Raw genomic sequence first — 19,982 nt, 5'->3', positions numbered from 1 at the left:
AGACACTCCAAGCTGATGGCAGAAAACTGGGATGCTAGCAAATGCTGGATACAAGGCAGACTGGTTTGCTGGGCCATTCTTAAGGGCAGCAGATAAGCCAGAACAAATAACAAAGCCCTAAATATACATATATTTACATATATTTTCCATAGAGTTCCAAGATTCACTAATGCAGGTTGAGATATTCTGTACAGGCAATATTCCTGTCTGACAGACAATCCAGTTACAAAGGAGCAGCCTGTCCTTTGAATGACAGCTTTTATGCATGTGTGTTGATCCTGCTGGAGGGCAGGAAGGCTCCCCAGAGGGATCTGGACTGGCTGGATTCCTGGGCTGAGGCCAATTGGATGAAGTTCAACAAGGTCAAGTGCTGAGTCCTGCCCTTGGGTCACAAAAGCCCCAGGCAGCGCTACAGGCTGGGGCACAGCTGGAAAGCTGCCCAGCAGAAAAGGTCCTGGGGGTGCTGGCTGACAGCAGCTGAACCTGAGCCAGCTGTGCCCAGGTAGCCAAGGAGGCTGATGGCATCCTGGCCTGTGTCAGCAGCAGTGTGGCCAGCAGGAGCAGAGCAGTGACTGTCCCCTTGTACTCAGCACTGGTGAGGCTGCACCTCAAATTCTGTGTTCACTTCTGGGCCCCTCAATCCAGGAAGGACATTGAGGTGCTGGAGCATGTCCAGAGAAGGGCAGCAGAGCTGGTGAAGAGTCTGGGGCACAAGTTCTGTGGGGAGCAGCTGAGGGAGCTGGGAGTGTTTAGCCTGGAGAAAAGGAGGCTTGGGGTGATCTTGTCATTCCCTAACTGGACAGGAGGCTGTAGCCAGAGGGGGGTTGGCCTCTCCTCTCAGATATCAAGTGATAGAACAAGAGGAAATAGCCTCAAATTGTGCAAGGGAGTTTTAGATTGAAAACTAGGAAAGTTTTTTGCATAGAAAGGACTGTCAAGCATTGGAGAAGATTGCCCAGGGAAATTATGGAGTCACCATCCCTGGAAGGACACATATAGATGTATCACTTTAAGAACATGGTCTAGAAGTGAAGTTGGCAGTGCTGAACTCATACAGTAGTACTCAATGGACTCAGTGACCTTAGTCCTTATTAGTAGGACTAATAGCTGGACTCAATGACCTTAAAAGTCTTTTCCAACCTAAAAGATTCTGAGATTCTCCATAGTAAACAGAAATTTAATTCTGTCATTTTTTTGCGTTACGTTTTTCCATCACCACACTCAAAAAAAAAAAAAAAAAAAAAAAGCAGTGTTTTGATAGTGAAGCCCAATTAATTATGTGTACCACCAGAAAAAAAGAATGAGAAAAAAATGTCACAAAACTGAATTTCTGGCATCCCTGGAGCTGGAGTTGTATGGGCTACTAAATGCACATTACAAGCAACACTGTTGCTATGCAGTGCTATGCAGTCAACCTCCTATACAGTCAAAAAGGGTTTTCTGGTTAATTGTGTGGAGAGACAGGTTTAGGTTTCTTTGTTTCATCTGATCTGTTAGTTTTATGTTGACTATATATTGGCCACATGGTCACAACATTGCAATAAACATTTTATTAAGGTAAGCGTGACTCTACTGAATTTCACTGGGATTTTTTTTGCTGTTAGTTTTAATTTTATGTGAATGGCTACATACTGTCCGATCTATTTTTTATCCAAGAAATAAAAACATATTAATGTCTGTGAAGCTAGGGGTTACTAACACTCTCCATGGGATAACACCACACTTATTATCACGGTCATACATTATAGCCTTCACGATGGAATAACCATTGGTTTTAATGTATCATTTCATTGTGTGGCTGTCTCTCCGTAATAAATTACAGAAGTACCATGAATAGAGTTTGTTAAAAGAAAGGACAATCAACAGCAAGACTGTACAACTTGTAGCCCTTTTAATTATGCTGCATCCTTGAAACAATGCCAAGGCTTGTTTAGGAGTTCCAGCTGTGCTGAGCACTTCAACAGTGTTAGCTGCTTTATCTCACACAACCAGGTGTTCCTAACACAGGAGTTTTCTCTACTAAATGAAAAAAACTGGCAGAACACAGAGCCTCTGTTATAGTTTTTCAGGATAAAGGAACTAATAATTCACAGCTAACAGCAACCATCAAATTATATGGTAAGAGAGAACAAAGAGTTTAGTAATGGGAACACATAGAACCAAAAACACATTTCATCCCAAGATTTAGAAGTTTACTATACTCCATGATGTAAAGATAATGTTATTAAAGAAGAATAACAGATCACCTGGTAGTGCTGAGGATGCTAAACTCTGTAACTAACTGCCATTCAAATGTTTTCAAATTGCTATCATTCCATGTCCCTAATCACAAACTGCAACTACAAAAAAACAGATACCTCTCCGTGTTCCAGGGGAACTAGTCTGGAATAATAGGAGGTGCAGATCACTTCATCATCTCTCTTGTAAGTTGGCGGCCCAATTCTTGGTGTAATATTGTAACGAGTTAAACATTCAGTATCACTAATTGCATAGTACTGCCATGGTCTGAACTCTGTGCCATCTATGGAGCGTTCCAAAATCCAGTTTCCAGGTCGTGGAGCATTAGCAGCTTTGATGATGACATATGCAACTTGAAAGACCTGAAAAAAAAATGCAAGAAGAAAATTTTAACACTTCATTGTACTGTGAAACATCACCAGAAGCCAACTGGGTAGGAAATTTAAATTTTAAAAGCAGTTTACAATTTGCGTGGGCAGAGGGTAAAATTTGGTAAAGTAACTCTGGATAAATTTTTTTGCACAAATGTTTGACAAGAGGTCCATCTAATTGTGTCCAGGGCATCAGTTTGTGCTGATGTAATAGCTGAAATCTATATCTATACTGCACATTTCATGATTAGTTGAGTATAACAATCTGTGGGAATTCCTTAGCTTTTCTGAACCACTGAGGGCTTCAAAAAAATGGAGTTTGGTTTGGTTTTCTTGTTTGTGTTTTTGTGCTTGGTTGTTTTCGTAGGATTTCTTATAAATTTAGCCAAAAAAACCTCTTTGGTTTACAATTTAGCAGGGAATGTAATGTTCTCTGTAAGAACATTTCTGATAAACTTTTCATACCCTTTGTTAAAACCTCTTTGCATTACAATTTCATCCTTTGTTGAAGTTATTTCAGCAGAAGACTACTTGCAGACACTGCTAAAAATACACAGAGACAAATAAGCTGAAAGTGACAAAAAAAACACGCTAAAATAGCTAATATTCTCAAGTAACATTGAGATGTATGTGTATGCAGGTATCTTGACTATTTTTCTAACAACCCAAAGTGAAATCCCATGCACACAACAGGACTGTTCACTTCTGTGAGTAGGCAGGGCAGTAATTAAGTTCATATTATCTTTTAAATTACTTTGTCATGCAGCCAGATAACCTGCACTGGCTCCAAACTCACTGCAGTATCAGACATGAACACTGAAGAGCCCTTACTGCAAAGCCACCATGTTCTCCCTTACCCAGTACCTGCTACATCCCCTCACTCAAAAACTTGCATTTGCAAACTTATAAGACTTCTATATAGGAGTTTAATGTTTCACATACATTGGAGTAACAAGCCAGGTTTAGATGAAAGAAAAATTATGTATTATTCAGCCATCTCAGAGAAATGTATTTCCACTTGAGCAGACAGTCTTGTTGGCTGCTATTATCATCATAATTCCTGCCTGCATGTGCAGTATTAATACTGTGTTGAGCTCCAATCTGGCTGCAGTGAGTTTTTTCATACATTATAAATTTAAATTTAAATTTAAATTTTTAGGACTTTTTTGTTGTTGTTGCAATACAGTAAAGCCAGAGCAAGAACAATACTTGCCACATTAAAGCAGGTTTTGATTTTGCCAAATGGGAATATAAACTCACAAAAATAAATAGTAGCTGCATTGTGTATGCAATTCAGGAAACTACTTTTGAAACAAAATATTATTTAAGTGAACAAAGCTTTGATTAGAAGATCTTGCACACACGACAAGGAAAAAAATTTGGTGATACTTATCTTCAAATGATTCACTACGCATAATATCTTTTAAAAATTAAAACAACCTTTTTTATTAAAATCAGACATAACTTAAACTACAATATTCATTTGGTTTGATTTTTGTTACAGGCACTCCAATTTTATCCTGTTAAACAACAGTCAGATACAAACAGAATACTTCTAGTTGTTCCAATAAATATGAAAATTTACAGAAAACAAAGATTTTGCTGTGACCTTTCAGCAAGGCAAGGAGATGCAGGCAAAAGGAGAAGCCAGGTCACTCTTTAACCAGTCTTAGAAATAAAATTCCTCTGGGTTCTGTGAATTCTTTGTTGTTTCACACAGTCTTAAAATTTGATCAAAGTTAAATGAATATCAAGAATTATAGTCCAGCTTCCATGAACAGAAGAGAGTCTTTTAAATAAAACCTACATCATGCCAACAATCTCCAACTGAAAAATAAAAGCCAAAAATACATGGCTTTAAAGGAACAAAGTACACCATCTGGGCAGACTTCAAGCCAAATAACTATATTCTCTACACACAACTCGGATTTCATGGATTCAGTTAGTGGTATTGAGTTTTGCACTCAGTTATAACCAAACAGAACCTGGTGTATCATCATTTCAGTACCCAAAACCCAAAGACACTTGTATGTGACAGGAGTTGCTTGTATGGATATTTTCTCCATCACAGATAAGAATATCACAAAACTATTAGAACTAGAGAAGTTTTATTGACTGGGCTTAGAAACAACTATGTACTTCCAAGTTCCTTTGAAGTCAGTAATCCTTCTCAAATGCATAAAAGATGCAAGTCTGGAACGCAAACCTTTTTCAAATACCCTGGTAAAAAATCTCAAAAACTCTCATATTTTTTTTATTTTTTTCCCACTCTGTTTGCTGTCATCAACTAAACTGCTTCCCTACTTATTACACAGTTGGCTGAACAACAAATGATCCACTTTTGATTACTTTGAGATTTTTCAAGACCCATTATAGTCTGCAGCTGATGTGGCTAGTTTTAAATCCAGTTCCAACTAGGAACAATGAGCTATCCTTCATCACAAACTAACTGCTGCAGTAAAAGGTATTCACAAGATTATGCAAGTTAAACTTATTTTAAATATCAAGTTCCTTGGTAAGGGGGGAGTGGAGGGAAAAGCCAGTTAAATATTAACATTTTCACAACAACTGCACATATTCAATGCACAGTTCAACAAATTACATCTCCTCTCAATGCTTCCATTTACACACATAGCTCACAGGTATCCCATTTTACTTCACAGGTAAATTTACATGATAATGAATATCAATAACTTCAGGAAAATTTGTCAGCCCCTGAAATAATATAGGTTAAATAAATAAATAAAGGATTTTGTAAAAATGTTCTCAGACTGGAGGAGTCACAAGACAACCTACCAGGAGGAGCTTTATTCTCGGGGATTATGTTTCCCAGCAAGGGAATGAAGCTGGAGAAAGGGACAAAGGTGTCCACAGTGCTCACGGATGAAGATGTTTTAAGGAATATCTGTAGGCAGGGATTTTTCAGACCTTCTATTCCACAGACTCTGCAACCAAAGTCTCTTGACCTTGTAATGAAAACTGATTTTCCATGTAAGGAAAAACGATTTTCCTTTGAGCACTTTTTTAAAGAATTTGACTTTTATAAGTTCTTCTTCAAGTTTGAACATCAAAGGCAGTTTCTTATCACTTTCCACGTTCATTCAGTGCCCACCAACCAGCCATGTGATAAACCTGAGCAAGAGCTAATGATTTGTATACTTTTATTTGGCTGTATTACTTTCTCAGAAGTAATTTCCTTATTGAACTACAAGGGTAAAAAGGGCAAGTCAAAGCAAGTTAGCAATTCCCAAGCCATATATTAGAAGTGCCATTTTACAGGTATTTCAATCCTGATTTTTAAAATGGGCCAAATAAACTTCTATTGAAGAAACTTTTTTGTAGCTGAAATGCCAACAAAACAAGAAATTTCTGCTTTAATTAGACTTTCTAAAAACCTTGTTTCTGTGAATGCTGATCCAACAAATGCATCATTCTTGAACACTCTCAGAATAGGAGACTAGATGAAGGAAAGTTTATCAGCTTATATTGTTTACAGAAATATCTTTTTAAGAGATAAAGACAGCTTCCTTCTCTTAGAAACTGTGAAACCTAGCAATTGTTTGCAGTATTTTTCTCTGATGATTCTGTGATGTTAAAAGTGCAAAATACACTAAATCCAGGAGAAATTCTAGTCTCATTAATTATATTTTCCTCAAGATTTTGATTCATTATGTGCAAACATTAATTTGGAATTGAAGGGAAATTTTATTGTAAGAATGTACAGATGAACACCCTGAATCATCAGTTTTACAAGGCCACAAAAGGCTTTTAAGGAAGCTTGCCACATACAATAAATCAGCATTAGTCCTGTAAAATCAACAGAATACCATTTTTTGACATTAGCAAACCATGTATCTTTACAGAAACATGTTCTTGCCAGTTGATTTCAAGATGAAAGCTCTGGAAATATCATATTATAATATTTACATTCTTTTCAACTTTGTAAAAGCAGAAACTACAAATTACTTCTATATCAGCCTCCAGTACTCATACAATATTCATAAGCTATGACTTAATCAGAAATGAAGTTGTTTTCTCAATTCAACTTAATATCAAGGGTCTTCCAAGAAGAACTAGTCTTGTTTTGCAATTCAATAACTTTTTGATATACAAACATCTGCCTTTCTGCTACACCGAGGACACAGAGTACATTTAAATACCTTTAGAAGCCTGAAGCATGGCAATAAAAACTGAGGTCGGTAGTCTTTGTTTAATGGTGTCATAGAGTAATATTTTACAGCTGGCTCAATCACACCAGTAAAATATATTATAGCCAAAATTTATTAGAATTGTAATTTCATAGTGCAACTGCCCAGAGGAGTCAAACTCAGACAAAAAAATGCTGTTTTTATAGAAAACCACTGCTGTGTATTTTGTTTCTGTAGAACTACCAGTGTAGGAAGCACAAGGTCATAAATCAAATCTTAGTGTCTTGTACATCAATTCTACACCTCATTGCTACACTGCTCTTCCCCCAGTTCTGGATCATTGCCATACATTTAATGGAAAGGGGGAGGAGGAGGCAGTGGTATAGGGTGTGGGAAGGAAAGATTATCATATATGTGGATCTTGGAAAGACTGAAAGGCACACTAGAATAAATGCACCTATTTGTCATGATGTATATGAGCTAGAAAATCATACTATAAGTACTCACTATCCTTATAAAACACTATATTAGCTACAAATAGCACAGATTCTGCAAAGGAGAAAGATAAAAACAGCAATTTCAATGCTGGTTTTATAGCTAGCCTTCTTTTCTTACTGAGACCTCATCAAACTACTCTGTAGTACAGCTGGGTTTAGACTAAATAGACTAAGAACAAGATAGAATATTAGCTAAAAGAATATCCTCTATTCCGTTCAACTTGAAGCCAAAAGGTAAATAGTCATAGAGGTTCACCTAGGAAATTTGGATTGAGTCAGTTTTCCCCATATTTGCCAGCCAAGAGTATGTTTCAGCACTAACAACCCAACTGCTTGGATTATATCTCTAATGTTTCTGTACTTTGGTAATAACCCCAAGAAACAATAAAACCCTCTTAGTCCTAGAACTTCTAATAACTGCTAAAAAAACCACCCATAATAACCAGATTTTTAACATCACAAAAAGGTATGAATACATTCTATACTCTGGCAAGGAAAGTTAAAGGACTTGTTTAATATGGTTCTTGACAGATTTAATGTACAACACTTGAAATGTGAAAAAAAAATACCAATGATGAAGTTGTACTGAACACCAGTACTGACTCTCACAAATATTTTTACAGGTCCTATTTTAAGCTATTCTGAAACAAATGTATGAAGTAAACAATTGCCAAAACCACTAAGGTGCTTCATATGCTTTTCTTTTGTGTTTTCTTTACTTGTGCTGACTGGCTTAAAGTAAGCACACCAAGTCAGCTCTAATAACTCACTGACTTCAAGCAATCTCTATTAACCAAATCCTTTCTCACAGAGCAGTAATTTACATTCAGTTTTCGTAGCCCTAGATGCCTTCTCTCTCTCAAACTCTCTAGGGAAAACACACAAGAAAGGCCCCTTAGGGGAAACTTATCAAATCAAATTAGTGAAACTGAGCATGGGTCAAGAGAGGAAAGATAGGTATTTGTTAAAACATCAACAGCACTAAGACTGAAGAATAAATGAGTCAGAGGGCAGCTCAGCTGGTCTGTTTCCAAAGTGAAATTGTTCTAGGACGATAATAACTGAGGCATCCATCCCCTCATCCTTCATTTTTCCTTCCTGTTTGTCCATTTACAAAACAAACACAAAGTTAACTCTTCAAATAACATAAACATCCTATCCTAACCTTCTGTCACTGACAAAAGGCACCCTGTGATCATTATCCTAACAGTTCTGCTTTCTAATTAAAGAGTAAACCATGCACTATATAATCTATGCTTTATTTGAAAACATCAAAGTTAAACTCTCTGTTTTAATCTTTAAAATAACTTTTAAGCAGGGTCCAGAGATCCTGCAAAAGCTTCTTACCAATTCTACACCTCAAGTATGCATTTCTTAGTAAGTAATAAAGCTGCTTCTTCCAGAGTTTAGAGGCATCCCCATATTAATAAGGAATTGCTGAGCTATGACTTTCAAACAACATAGGTAGGCCAGCACATAGATCAGTTCAAAGCAAAACAACAAGAAAAAGCCAAGAAAAATACATTTCTTCACCAATTATTTTGTCTATTCTTGGAGGAGGGTAGGAGACTTCTGATTCTTGTATGTCTAGCAGATGAACTTATAAATTAGTAAATACCCTGTACAGTTTAGCATGCTTCTGTCTAAGAATGACAAATCCCTCCAAGTCTGACCATGCAGAGTGGCCAAAACAGAGACCACCAACTTTTGCCCAGACAGTTCCAGACTCCCCAGGGTCACAAATCACTGTTTCAGAAATTCAAACCCAGGTCTGCAGAACAGCAGACAGCAAAAGTTCCTAGAAGATATAGTTTAGAACATTTTTTTTCCAGTGCTCCTTCCAATAAGATGATGATCAGAATCAGCCAGAAGCATCCTCACATATAAAATATGTACTTTGGCCAATACCCTGAAAACACTCCTGTTTAAAAATAGATGTTGAAAACACAGACTTTAAGTAACTTTTAAAAAATAAAAGGTGGAGGAAAACAATATCATAGGACTGCTGGGGGAAAGACAGAAGCATGAGGAAAAGACAGAAGGTTAGACAAATCTTCTTTGTATAGAAGTTACCACGACAAAGGAATTGGTACAGATGGAATTGGTTACCAAGACAGAAAGAACATGGATGAGAGATTTTACTAAAAACTTTTTTGTTTATCTAAAAACTTTTTTGTTTATCTAAATACAGGAGAGCTGCAATCAGTTTATATTGGCTTGTATAAAACATCCATTGAATGACACTCACATAAGTGTTACTCACCTGCCTTAAATCCAAAGTGATGGTGACCCAGTGGTATTGCCTGCCATTCTGAATGCTGGGACTCTGCCACCAGTTATTGGTACCATCGATTGCACTGGAAATTGGGTGCTGCTCTGTTTCAAAGCAAAAAAATTAAACATCTCTTGAAAATAAATCTCACTGAACTTTTCTGACCCAGCACATTTGTTCTTTCACACGAAGAACAATCTCTTCCTGTCATAAAGACGTAAAAGCTGAAATCTGCCCTCAGAGAAAAAAAGTTTGTCACTGGATCTTGCAGTGCTCAGTGGTGATGCATAGTGCTCACACTTTGTCAGCCTTTTGCTCCAAGGTAATTGCACTCACATAGTACAGAGACTAAACCCACAACATATTTGACTGCAGTACACTCTGTATTTAAGGGGAAGGGTTAAAAAAAGACACAAAGTCATGAAACAAACAAAATCCAAAACATGTGAAGCTTGCCTTTGGGATTGGCGCTGTGACTGTCACAGACACGGCACTGAGCGTTGCGCAGGGGCCGTCCGGGGACGTGCTCCACCAGTTTGCAGAACATCTCTGGTCCCTTCTCCCCGCAGGTAGCATTGGTGGAGATGTGAGCATTGCTGGCCAGGTTCAAAATGGCAGGAAACAGGCCTTTAAAGAAATAATGTTTATCAGCCACATTGTAAGGCATGCAAAGTTGGCACCGTGACAGCAGTATCCCTGTTTTTTCACTCCACATTTGGATGTTTTGTGCTGAGGAACACAAGAGTTTGCAAACCATTTCTCCCAGTTACTAAATCTTCCCCTGCATAGTGAATTGATCAAAATCTGGGGGACAGCTGACTCACTGCCAGAATCACAGAGGGATTATAGGGCACACACTCTGGCTGGTGTGGAAATTGGCATTTAACACATGCTCTTTGCAGCAGCAACACCACTGGCCTGAACGGGACACTCCAGACTTGAAAGATTTAAGGACTGAACTTTAAACCTTTGCTACAGACATCTTCTGCAGTCCCTGTAAAGCCTAAGGGATATTTTGCTTGCCACTTATTAATCTTTATACAAACACTTCAGTGTACTTTCAAATAGTTTTGCTCTTGTGCACTGGACTACTGTAACAACAGAGTAAGTTTCAAGATTACAGCTACCTGACCAGGAATCCTTCACTTTTTCTAAAAGGAGTAAAGTTTTACTTTGGTTTGAAGGCTACTGATAAAATTTCTAGAATACTGTATGTGACAGAAGTTAAGCACAGTCTCTCAATCAGCTTCCAGCTGTCCCTCATGAGCTAAAAAGCTTCTATTTCTTGCACAGTTATGGTGTAACAGAGATACTCCATTTCCACCCATACGTAACTCTTTGAAGAAGAAACAATTTTGAAAAGAGGAGTCCTGTCTTTACAGATTAACCCCAGTGGGCTAAAATCAAAGCTAGAACCTTGGTATGGCACATTAAAAATGCCGCAAGACTTGCTTGTGTTGCAATAGTAAGGCATTACAATCATTTGTCTTCTGTTAAAAAGAAATCTGAAAAAAATTAAAAGCCATATTTGTGGAAATATGTTCCTATTCCATTAGTAAAACTGTATGATTTTTTTTTACTTCATTATCCACAATATACATCTAAAGAGACTAAAATATTCAAGTTTTGCTTTCCTTAGCTGTTTATACATATAAATATCTCGAAGGTAGGTGCCAAGAGAAAGGTTCCAGGCTCTTTTCAACACTCTTCAGCAACAGGACAAAGAGTGATGGCCATAAACTAAAACAGAAATTTCACCTCAACACAAGGAGGAACTTCTTCACACCAAAGATGGCAGTGCAATGGAGTGGCTGCCCAGAGGGGTTATGGAGTCTCTCTCTGGAGATACTCAAAACCTGAACAAATCCCTGTGTACTGCTCAGGGTGACCCTGCGCCTTGGCAGTGTCATTGGACCAAATGACCTCCAGAATTCCCTTCCAACACTAACAATTCTGTGATTTAACAAGGTTACAGTAAATATTCCTTTCAAGTGTCTTTGCCCAGTAATTGCATTACTCTAGGAATATTAGAGAAAAGTTTCAGTGTTATTTAAGACTTGCTTCAGCTATTGAAAATTTGGCTAAATCCTAACCCACTGCACCACTGTATGAATAACAAATTGTGTGTTTTCAATTGTGCTGTACTTGAAATATAATAGGAGGGAGATGGAGCTTTTTATTTTTTTTTAAGTCCTGACTTCATTTATGGTAAATCCAGACTAGGTCAGATGCCTTGTTCTCATTACACCTAAATCTGATGCAGATGAGGATGCTGAAGACATCCTAATGACTACACCAATGAGACCCTTCTGCCAGTAAGATTTTCTACAGAGGCTTCTCTCACCTTGTGCAGAATGTGTGTAGTGCATCTCCAGATGTAAAGCTGGAGCCAAAAAAGAAATGCTGCCTCTGTTTTCCTACTCGACAAGAAAACTTAGCAGTGGAAGAGGGTGCCTTTTCTAACATTGTCCTCCAATTACATAGAATCTTTCTTATTCAGTATTAATTACTGTTCATGAAGGGATCTACCAGCCTGTCTTCATGAGCTCCCATGAAGACATGTCTCCATTACTTCCCAGGTCACTCATTACCTTCACTCACACAGTAGCCCTGGCATTTCTTTCCATTTGCTACAGTGAAATAATTTGCCTCCAACAACCTTCAGTCAGACTTGTGCCAAAGGAATAGCAACGCTCTCTCATGGTGAGTTTTCTGAGTCCCACAGACATAAAAAAGAGCACTTCAATCTAAGTGAGTGGCACTGGAGTTTTGCCCCAGGATCCAAATAAATAAAGGTTGTTAGCTTTGTCCTGTAAGGTACTGCATCTCTTCAAATCCTAGTTGACTATGTTCACCTCCGAATCTCTTTACCACAATTAAATTTTAAGGAAACTGCAGAGGTGCAGCCACTGATTTCAGGCAAGATCAAGGATAGTGTTGGAGATGATTTATTAGGAAACAATAAACATCTGGAACAAATGAAATTGAAAAAAGGCAAATTTCAAATAAGAAGAGTTGCATCTTCAAAGAACATTGTTCCTCTTTATTCTTGTACTAAGGAGAGCCGGGTACTCAGAGTTAGGAGTTCAAAAGCTCTTAGATGCTGCTCTGCCAACCTCCCTTCTCTCTTACTTCTCCAACCCCCTCCTCCCCAAAAAAATCAGGAAACCGAACATCTGCTAAGACATTTTTATGCCTTGTAGGAAGCAGTAGGTATGATAAAGATGAGAAACCACAGAATCAGTCACTTAAATGAGCCATTTACACATAAACAGACGACTGTCATCATATCTTGGTGTGAAATGTAAGTGGCTGTAATTGACATGAAACTCCATCAGAAGATAACATATTTCATTAAACTGAAACTTCAGCAAATTATATTTGCATTTTTAAGGACATCACAGCATCATTAAGTCCTTAGGAAAGGACCTCTGAGATCACGAAGTCCAACCTCTGATTACCACATGGTCATCTAGAGCAGGGCACCAAGTGCCACACAGAGTCATTTCTTGAATACCTCCAGGGACAGTGACCTGGGCATTTCCAATGCCTAACAATTATTCCCATGAAGAAATTCTGATCTTGAGGTCAAACCTGAATCTCCCCAGGCACAGCTTAAGGCTATGTCCTTTCATCCTATTACTTGTTGCCCGGGAGAATAGGCAGACCCTTGCCTGGCTACACCCTCCTTTTCAGGTAGTTTCAGAGAGTGAAAAAGCCTCTGCTGAGTCGTCTTTCCTCCAGGCTAAACAACCCCAGCCCTCTAAGTCCCTCCTCATAGGACTTACCCTCTAGGCCCTTCATCCATTTAACTTTCATGGTTTTCTATCTAAAGTACAGCACAAATGATACATTAAATTTGATTTATTATATTATTCCCACTAGAAAGGAAGGCAAGTGCTCCATGCAAAACCATGAGAATTACTGCTTAGCATTTGCAAGAGAGTATGATGGTCCTGAGAAAAGCTGGAAGAATTCTTAAACTAAACTCATTTACTTCTAACTGCTGGCTGGCCCTTTTCATGGTAAGGTGAACTCTTTCATTATTTTCCAGCTACTCAGATGCTCATTTGCCTCAAACCAGAGATTTGTACACACCCCAGTGCCAGAAAATGAAGTGTATAGAAGTTAATTTGACCTTGAGAAAGAATAACAATTGGTTCACTACAGCTCAGCACAAAAGCTAAGCACAATGTTTTCATTAAAGTTCAAACAAGTTGCTCTCATTTGTAAGGACTTGGTTTTAGCCAGATGCATGACTAAAACTTAGTAAGAGAGAACTGAGAATCTGAGTGGGTACTGTCAGAATTATGTCATTCAGAGCTTTCCTAGAGACAAAATACCTCAAGCTCAGAGGAAGTGGAGGGAATTACATTCCTAGTAAGGTGACCTGCAATGTGAATAGTGCAAAATTTGTCACATCCACACGCTACACTGTTCAATCCATCAGGAAATGACAAGAAGTAATTACGAGGTTGGATGGATTTGTTGTATGTACAGTTTAGCAAGCAGACCTTATGGTGAAGGACATGGCAGCAGTTTTCCAGCAAAACTCGGGAAAAAGACTTGTTCATAATGAAGCCACTTGTAACATTTTCAAAGGATGAACAGTTGGTCAGCATGCAGTATGCAATGGAAAAAGTATACAGGCAAAAAGCTTTAAGGTGGACGAGGCAATTTCTATTTAATATGCTTCAATATACCTATTGACTCTGATTCTTCAAATTAACAGGGACAGGTGAAGCATGCAACTTATTGGGGCAGATTTAAAGTACTCTAATTCAGGATTGCTTAAGACACCTCTAGCCAGGACAGCTATCCTTCTATTGTGAAGTTAGTGGTCAAGTATACCGCCTACATTTCTTTGGGAATTATTCTAATTCAAACCAGATTATACAGAAATCTTCACAAGTTCCTTGTTACTGATGTAAATATCATTATCTTTCCTGGGGACTCAAGTAAATTCTTTGTGGGTTTGTAGGCTTTAACTTTGTTACATATATAGAGTACCAAGGGCCCTGAAGTTTTCAACAAGAAGTATTTCAAGAATTTGGGACATTTGCAGGATTCTGGTAACTCCAACTGCAGTCCATGCATATTTGTTGCTTCATTCTGGATACACCTGACTTATTGCACATGAGCAGATCACAGCAATTGTAATCATTCCATGCAATAAGTCTAACATATCTGGACTTACTGAGCATTTTGTCCAGCTCAGATATCCTGTCCATCAGAGGATAGAGCAGCATCAGTGCAGTCTAACATTAGACTTACTCTCCATGCTCATCCCACAGCACATATCCATCACTAAATGTAAATATGAAAATCATATGCATTTGTGTGCCATCTATCAAAGCCTTTTTAGACATACTTTTTTCCCTTCCTTCTATTTAAGTTTTCTCAGTGTAAGACCCTTGGCTGTATTTTGTACAGCTAGATCTGAACAAAACCCCAATTCATTTTCTGATTAATGATTATGTTCAATCATAAAATTAATAGTATTTAATCACTGTTTTTTGGGTAGAAGACAAGTGGATTTGTGCATTTTGGCAAAACACATGCGTGACCTGTGTTTGTGACACATTAAACTGTATGAATCTTCACAATGTGACAGACAGAGTAAAACTACTTTTTACAGTTGGAATGTGAAGGGAGACAGTGCCAGGAATAGAAATCTTCCTCACAGAGGCACAGCTGATTAAAATAATTTCTCTTACAAACTCTTGCACAAACAGAAGGATGCACATGAGAGTTCTACTCTACATGGGCTTCACGCCACCAAATATATTCCACGAGCACAATTAAGAGAATGCATTTTGGTATCCAGATCAATATTGTAAGGATGGCAAAACTCTTACAGAAATGTCACATTTAGGACAGCTTCTTCCTGACTCCAGATTCACTGATTTGTCTGATATTTCTAGAAAGCTAACTAAATTAGGGAGGTGTCTGTTGGGTTTTTGTTTTGTTTTTTTTTAAGACAAACTAATGGGATGGGAAATGAACACAAAAGATTATATGAAGCAAGCCAAGGACTGAGTTCAGAAAGTTTTCTGGATTGGTCATAAGTGTATACAATGAAGCCTCTAAACCAGACTTCAGTGAGTAACATCAAGACATTCAGCGATGCCAAGAGCCTGATTTGTCTCTAAGTATTTTTTCATTTTTTTGTGCTGAGTGTAATAAATCAGTAATTTGCAAGTGAACAGAGTAGATCTGACTTAAAAAACATAAAGAGCTGATGTATTCAGTAACAAGGAGCTTTTATTGTGTCATTTTTCAGAACACAGAAATAGTTTAAGGAATCTAATCTCATTTGCAAGTTACCGTTTTTTTAAAAATGTAGAGGCAATCAGCAGCTCATAACAAGCTGGCAATGCTGAAGTTTGCTCACAAGCAATGGATTCTCCCTTCATTGAAAAAATTTACAGAGTACACAGTTGCTCAGAATAGTTTGATGCACCTCAGGAGAACAGAATAGACTAAAGATAAAATGTAATAAAATGTCAGCATTAGAATGTATAAAATATGTAATAGCATTACATACAGAAGTTGAGGTCACATTCTTTACAACATTCTCAGGCTGTTTTCAAGCACAGATTTAATTTAGTTGTTCTGTCTTATTCAAGTTTTGGATTAAATGAGTTTACTAAATAAAACTCCTGGAACTATCAGGCTTGGGTTCAGATTCCTAGCCTGCTCAATAGATTTACCCTCATTATATTTTACCAACAAGCAATTCTAGTTTAACCTTCTCTATACACTTTCATCAGAATCCTACCCTGTAATCACATCAAATATCTAGGCTGGTTTCCCTAAAATAAATGGGCTGAAATTGCTAACTTCTAACTACAGGAATTAAGGTACTAATTCTCTGTTCTTACAGTCAGAAAGAAATGTGGATTTAACACTCAACGTGCCTTATAATCCACTTTGTGGAGACACTGTGTAAAATGTGTTAGCTGCAGCATTAATCCACTTGAAAAGCTGAAAGTTTCACCACAACTTACGCAATAAGCTTAGGTAGCAAGCCCTTAGTTAGAAATTATTGTGAAAACTGATCACACCTTTTTCTGTAGCTCACCATAGAGGAGAATTTCTGCTAGCAAAACATCAGGTTTACAGGATTTAACTATGTAGTATGTTTAGGGTATTTTAGAACATCTGCAAACTTTAATTTGTAGTATTTAGATAAAACTGCTTCAGATTTATAGAAACCTCTACCATGACAGAACATTATATTTTCCTAAATCCCATTCTCTATTTCTTCTCATATTGTAAAGCAAAGCTGACTAGCATGTCAATCACAGAAATACTAGGTAGTGAAGATTACATTTACTTAATTGAATCAGCTTTTAATGTAAGAACATACTAAGTTTGTCTGTTCTCAAGAGCTTCCAATGAGGATATTCCTCAACATCCTTGACAAATCTATTCTGACACTTTATCACTTTAAAAGTTACAAATTTTCAGTCCTCTTTGCTGCATTCATCATCATGATCTTGATTACAACTTTTGTTTACCTGAGCTGTTATCACACTCTTTTCCAGACTATGCAAACAACCCTCTCAATCTTTCTACAGTCCATTTGCTAAACTGCTTATCCTTCTGAATTCTTGGCAGCTTGCATTTTTCCAACAGTGTGGATCCTCAGACCTCATCAGCACCAACTGGAATAGACTAACTTCTTAAATTCTTGACAGTTTCGTTAACACACGTGAGAATAAGTTTTGTATTTTTTCCAGATACTGCTGTTCTGTTTGCATTGTACACCAAGGTAAGTAAAAGATCCTGGTCTGCTGTACTGCAGAACTCGGTCACTTACAAAAGATAAATATACTCCACATCAGACCCTGAGATGAGTTCAGGTTATCTGTAAAACAGATTACTTTGCAGCCATTTGCTGAACACTCAACCACTTGCTTTCAGAACAGTCTGATGATTATTTTACAGCTCTGATCCACTCAAGCTTTTATAAATCACACTTAAGCAATCCAACTGGAGCGCCAGAAAAAAGGACAACAAAACAAGTTCATTACACCAGTTAATGTAACAAAAAACATTCTGTTTGAACTCCGCAAGCTGTTAGAGCACAAACAAGCTACAGAGGATGAAACTTTGCCCCTTCTTCTAAATGGCAAAGTCTTCTCTGCCAAATATTTTTTTCTGCAGTTGCTTATGTGCACTCAGCATTATTAATGAGGGCCATAATGCAGACAGGGTACTACAGCAAAAGCATTTTACCTACTGTGGTCTCCTTTAGGCTAGATGATGTGCTAATTAGTATTCTGTGCTCAGAAATTTATTGAAAATAATTACAACACTACAAATTAATAAAGTTATAACACTACAAATTAATGAAATTCCATCAAACGCAGACTGGAAACAAAGTAAGCAAAAGTTTGCTCATTCAAGAATGAACACCAGCTGCATTTTTCTCCCACAGCTAGCTTCCTCAATATAGTTTGTGAAGGTTAAGGAGCAAGTGTCTGGCATAACTTGCATGTCTTCCTTAAAATTCCCAAACGCCAGCATATAGCCAGGCTGATGGGCCCAATATAACAGAATTTGAACAAGGTAAAAAAAAAAAAAGTGCTTTTTCTTTTCCAAAGGAGGGCAGAAAACCTGAGTTCTAAGAAAAGTTTCAAAGTGCATGAAGTATCTATATACAAATGATTGGAAAACTAAGGAGAGAGGATAAGGCTGCAAAGACATGGTCAGAGTGCAGATACTTTAAACTGAAGAAGCTCGAGTTTTCAGCCCCAACCAGACATTCCTACAAACGTGCTACTTTGTTCCCAAAGGAGTGCACATCATCTTTGACAGTGTGAGCATAAAAACACTGGTGAATTCAATAGGTTTCACAGCTTACATCCCAGTCATGAATGTGGTTTCTGGTATTATGGCTTGGTCCTTTCACAGATTTCAGGTATTTGAGAAACAAAAAATCATTTCCTGGGGAAAAATAAAAAATCTATCACAGGTATTTCTCATACCTTCAATTTTGACAGTAACTTACTGCTTATTTCAATCAGAACAAACTAAGGGGTAGTGGAATAAAAGAAAACTAGATTTCATGCTAGTTTTCAGCATCAGACTGTAAAACTTGATATGAAAAGTAAGTAATTTTGAGTATTCTATCATGCATTTTCAAATTATAATCAATATTTCTTCTGTCAAGTCATGCCTTGCAAGTATTGATTTTTTTGTATGCTGTTGGCCAGTTAAAGAATCTGCCCAGAAATTGTCACAGCATTTACACCAAAGCAAAAGAGCTACAAGTTGACAGATGGGCAGGCTGCCAAGGAACAACAAACCTGCCAGACCATGAAATTAGTTCTTTCTTGTTCATCCAAAGCTTTTTCTACACTTTAAGGAGTCTGCATCACTGTGCTTGTTGGTTTGGGGGTTGTTCTTTCTTCTACTAGTACACTAGCTTTTTTTCTGTAGTCATCAATCGGGAACAATCTTTGCTCAAACCTGAAGTAAATACAAGCCACAGCTATTAAAGACTTCAGTGTCTTGTAAGTTTTGCTTATATGCTGCCTAAGATATAATATTAGCTTAAAGCAACAAAACAGAAGTACTGGCAGTGTGACTGGCATGTCAAAGACTAAGGACCTCAGTCACTTGTCACTTATGATGTGCCCCAATATCAACAAAACTAAACATTTTTGTTCTTACTAATGTAGGACCCATGGTAGACTTCCCTCATGCCCCCTTAATATGATTCCTTAAATAATATCTCCCCCTGAACTTCTTTTCTATCACCAGTTTTCAACCTGAAGCAAATGTCTTGTAAGTGAAAATCCTCTTGGGTTTAATCCTAATTAAATTTGCATGCATAAATGTGCAGCCTCAGCCTGCACACCTAATTATTCATTATAATAAAAAGGAAGTTATGACCGACGTACCTATTAGCCTTCTTCTGAATCTAAATTTCCATTTATAATTTGCAAATTCTGGGATACCTGAGCTTGAGAAGAATTTAAGGTTTAGAGGTCCCACTCAGTACTGTGACTCAGTATCACAACCAAAAAAAAGTCACTACTTTTTGCTCCATGTAAACATTAAGATTAAAACAGTTAGAAATGCCCATGAGTCAGTTGGCATCACCTTGTGATCATAAATTAAGTAGGTCCATTACAAAGTAACTCTGAAACGTATTTTTCACTAAGTGAAAGCTTGTTATTAACTAGATGTACATAAAATCAAAATTTATTTCATTTTCCTAATTTAAAAAAGATTTGTCACTTCCTTAATATTAGAAATTGCAGCTGTGTTAGATGAAGCTGAATTTCTATTTAAATTAAGTCAAATTTTTCCATTTATTAACCAAAGCTATAACAAGTTTAAGAGGTTTTGCCATCTCAGAACTACCAACTGTCCTGTTTTCAGATAGGGGAAGAAAAATATTTTCATTCCAAAAGGCACAAAGCCATTACCAGAGCATATA

General features: G+C 37.4%; 1 protein-coding gene across 2 annotated transcripts in view; it reads right to left on the bottom strand.

The window, feature by feature from the left end:
• LAMA1 (laminin subunit alpha 1) overlaps positions 1-19,982 on the bottom strand; it is a 96,409-nt gene that overhangs the window by 65,759 nt on the left and 10,668 nt on the right. For both annotated transcript variants that reach the window (XM_085573740.1, XM_077784268.2), the window contains exons 2-4: positions 9,983-10,153; positions 9,518-9,630; positions 2,358-2,600 (exon numbers count right to left, since the gene is read on the bottom strand). In XM_085573740.1, coding sequence (XP_085429866.1) covers positions 2,358-2,600; positions 9,518-9,630; positions 9,983-10,153 — 527 coding nt within the window. The remainder of the gene's footprint in view (positions 1-2,357; positions 2,601-9,517; positions 9,631-9,982; positions 10,154-19,982) is intronic.

The sequence above is a fragment of the Lonchura striata genome, chromosome 2 (genome assembly GCF_050655825.1).
Source record: "Lonchura striata isolate lonStrDom1 chromosome 2, ASM5065582v1, whole genome shotgun sequence".
Lineage (NCBI taxonomy): Eukaryota > Metazoa > Chordata > Aves > Passeriformes > Estrildidae > Lonchura > Lonchura striata.
The sequence above is the reverse complement of the archived record's forward strand: the minus strand, read 5'-3'. Positions and strand labels throughout refer to the sequence as shown.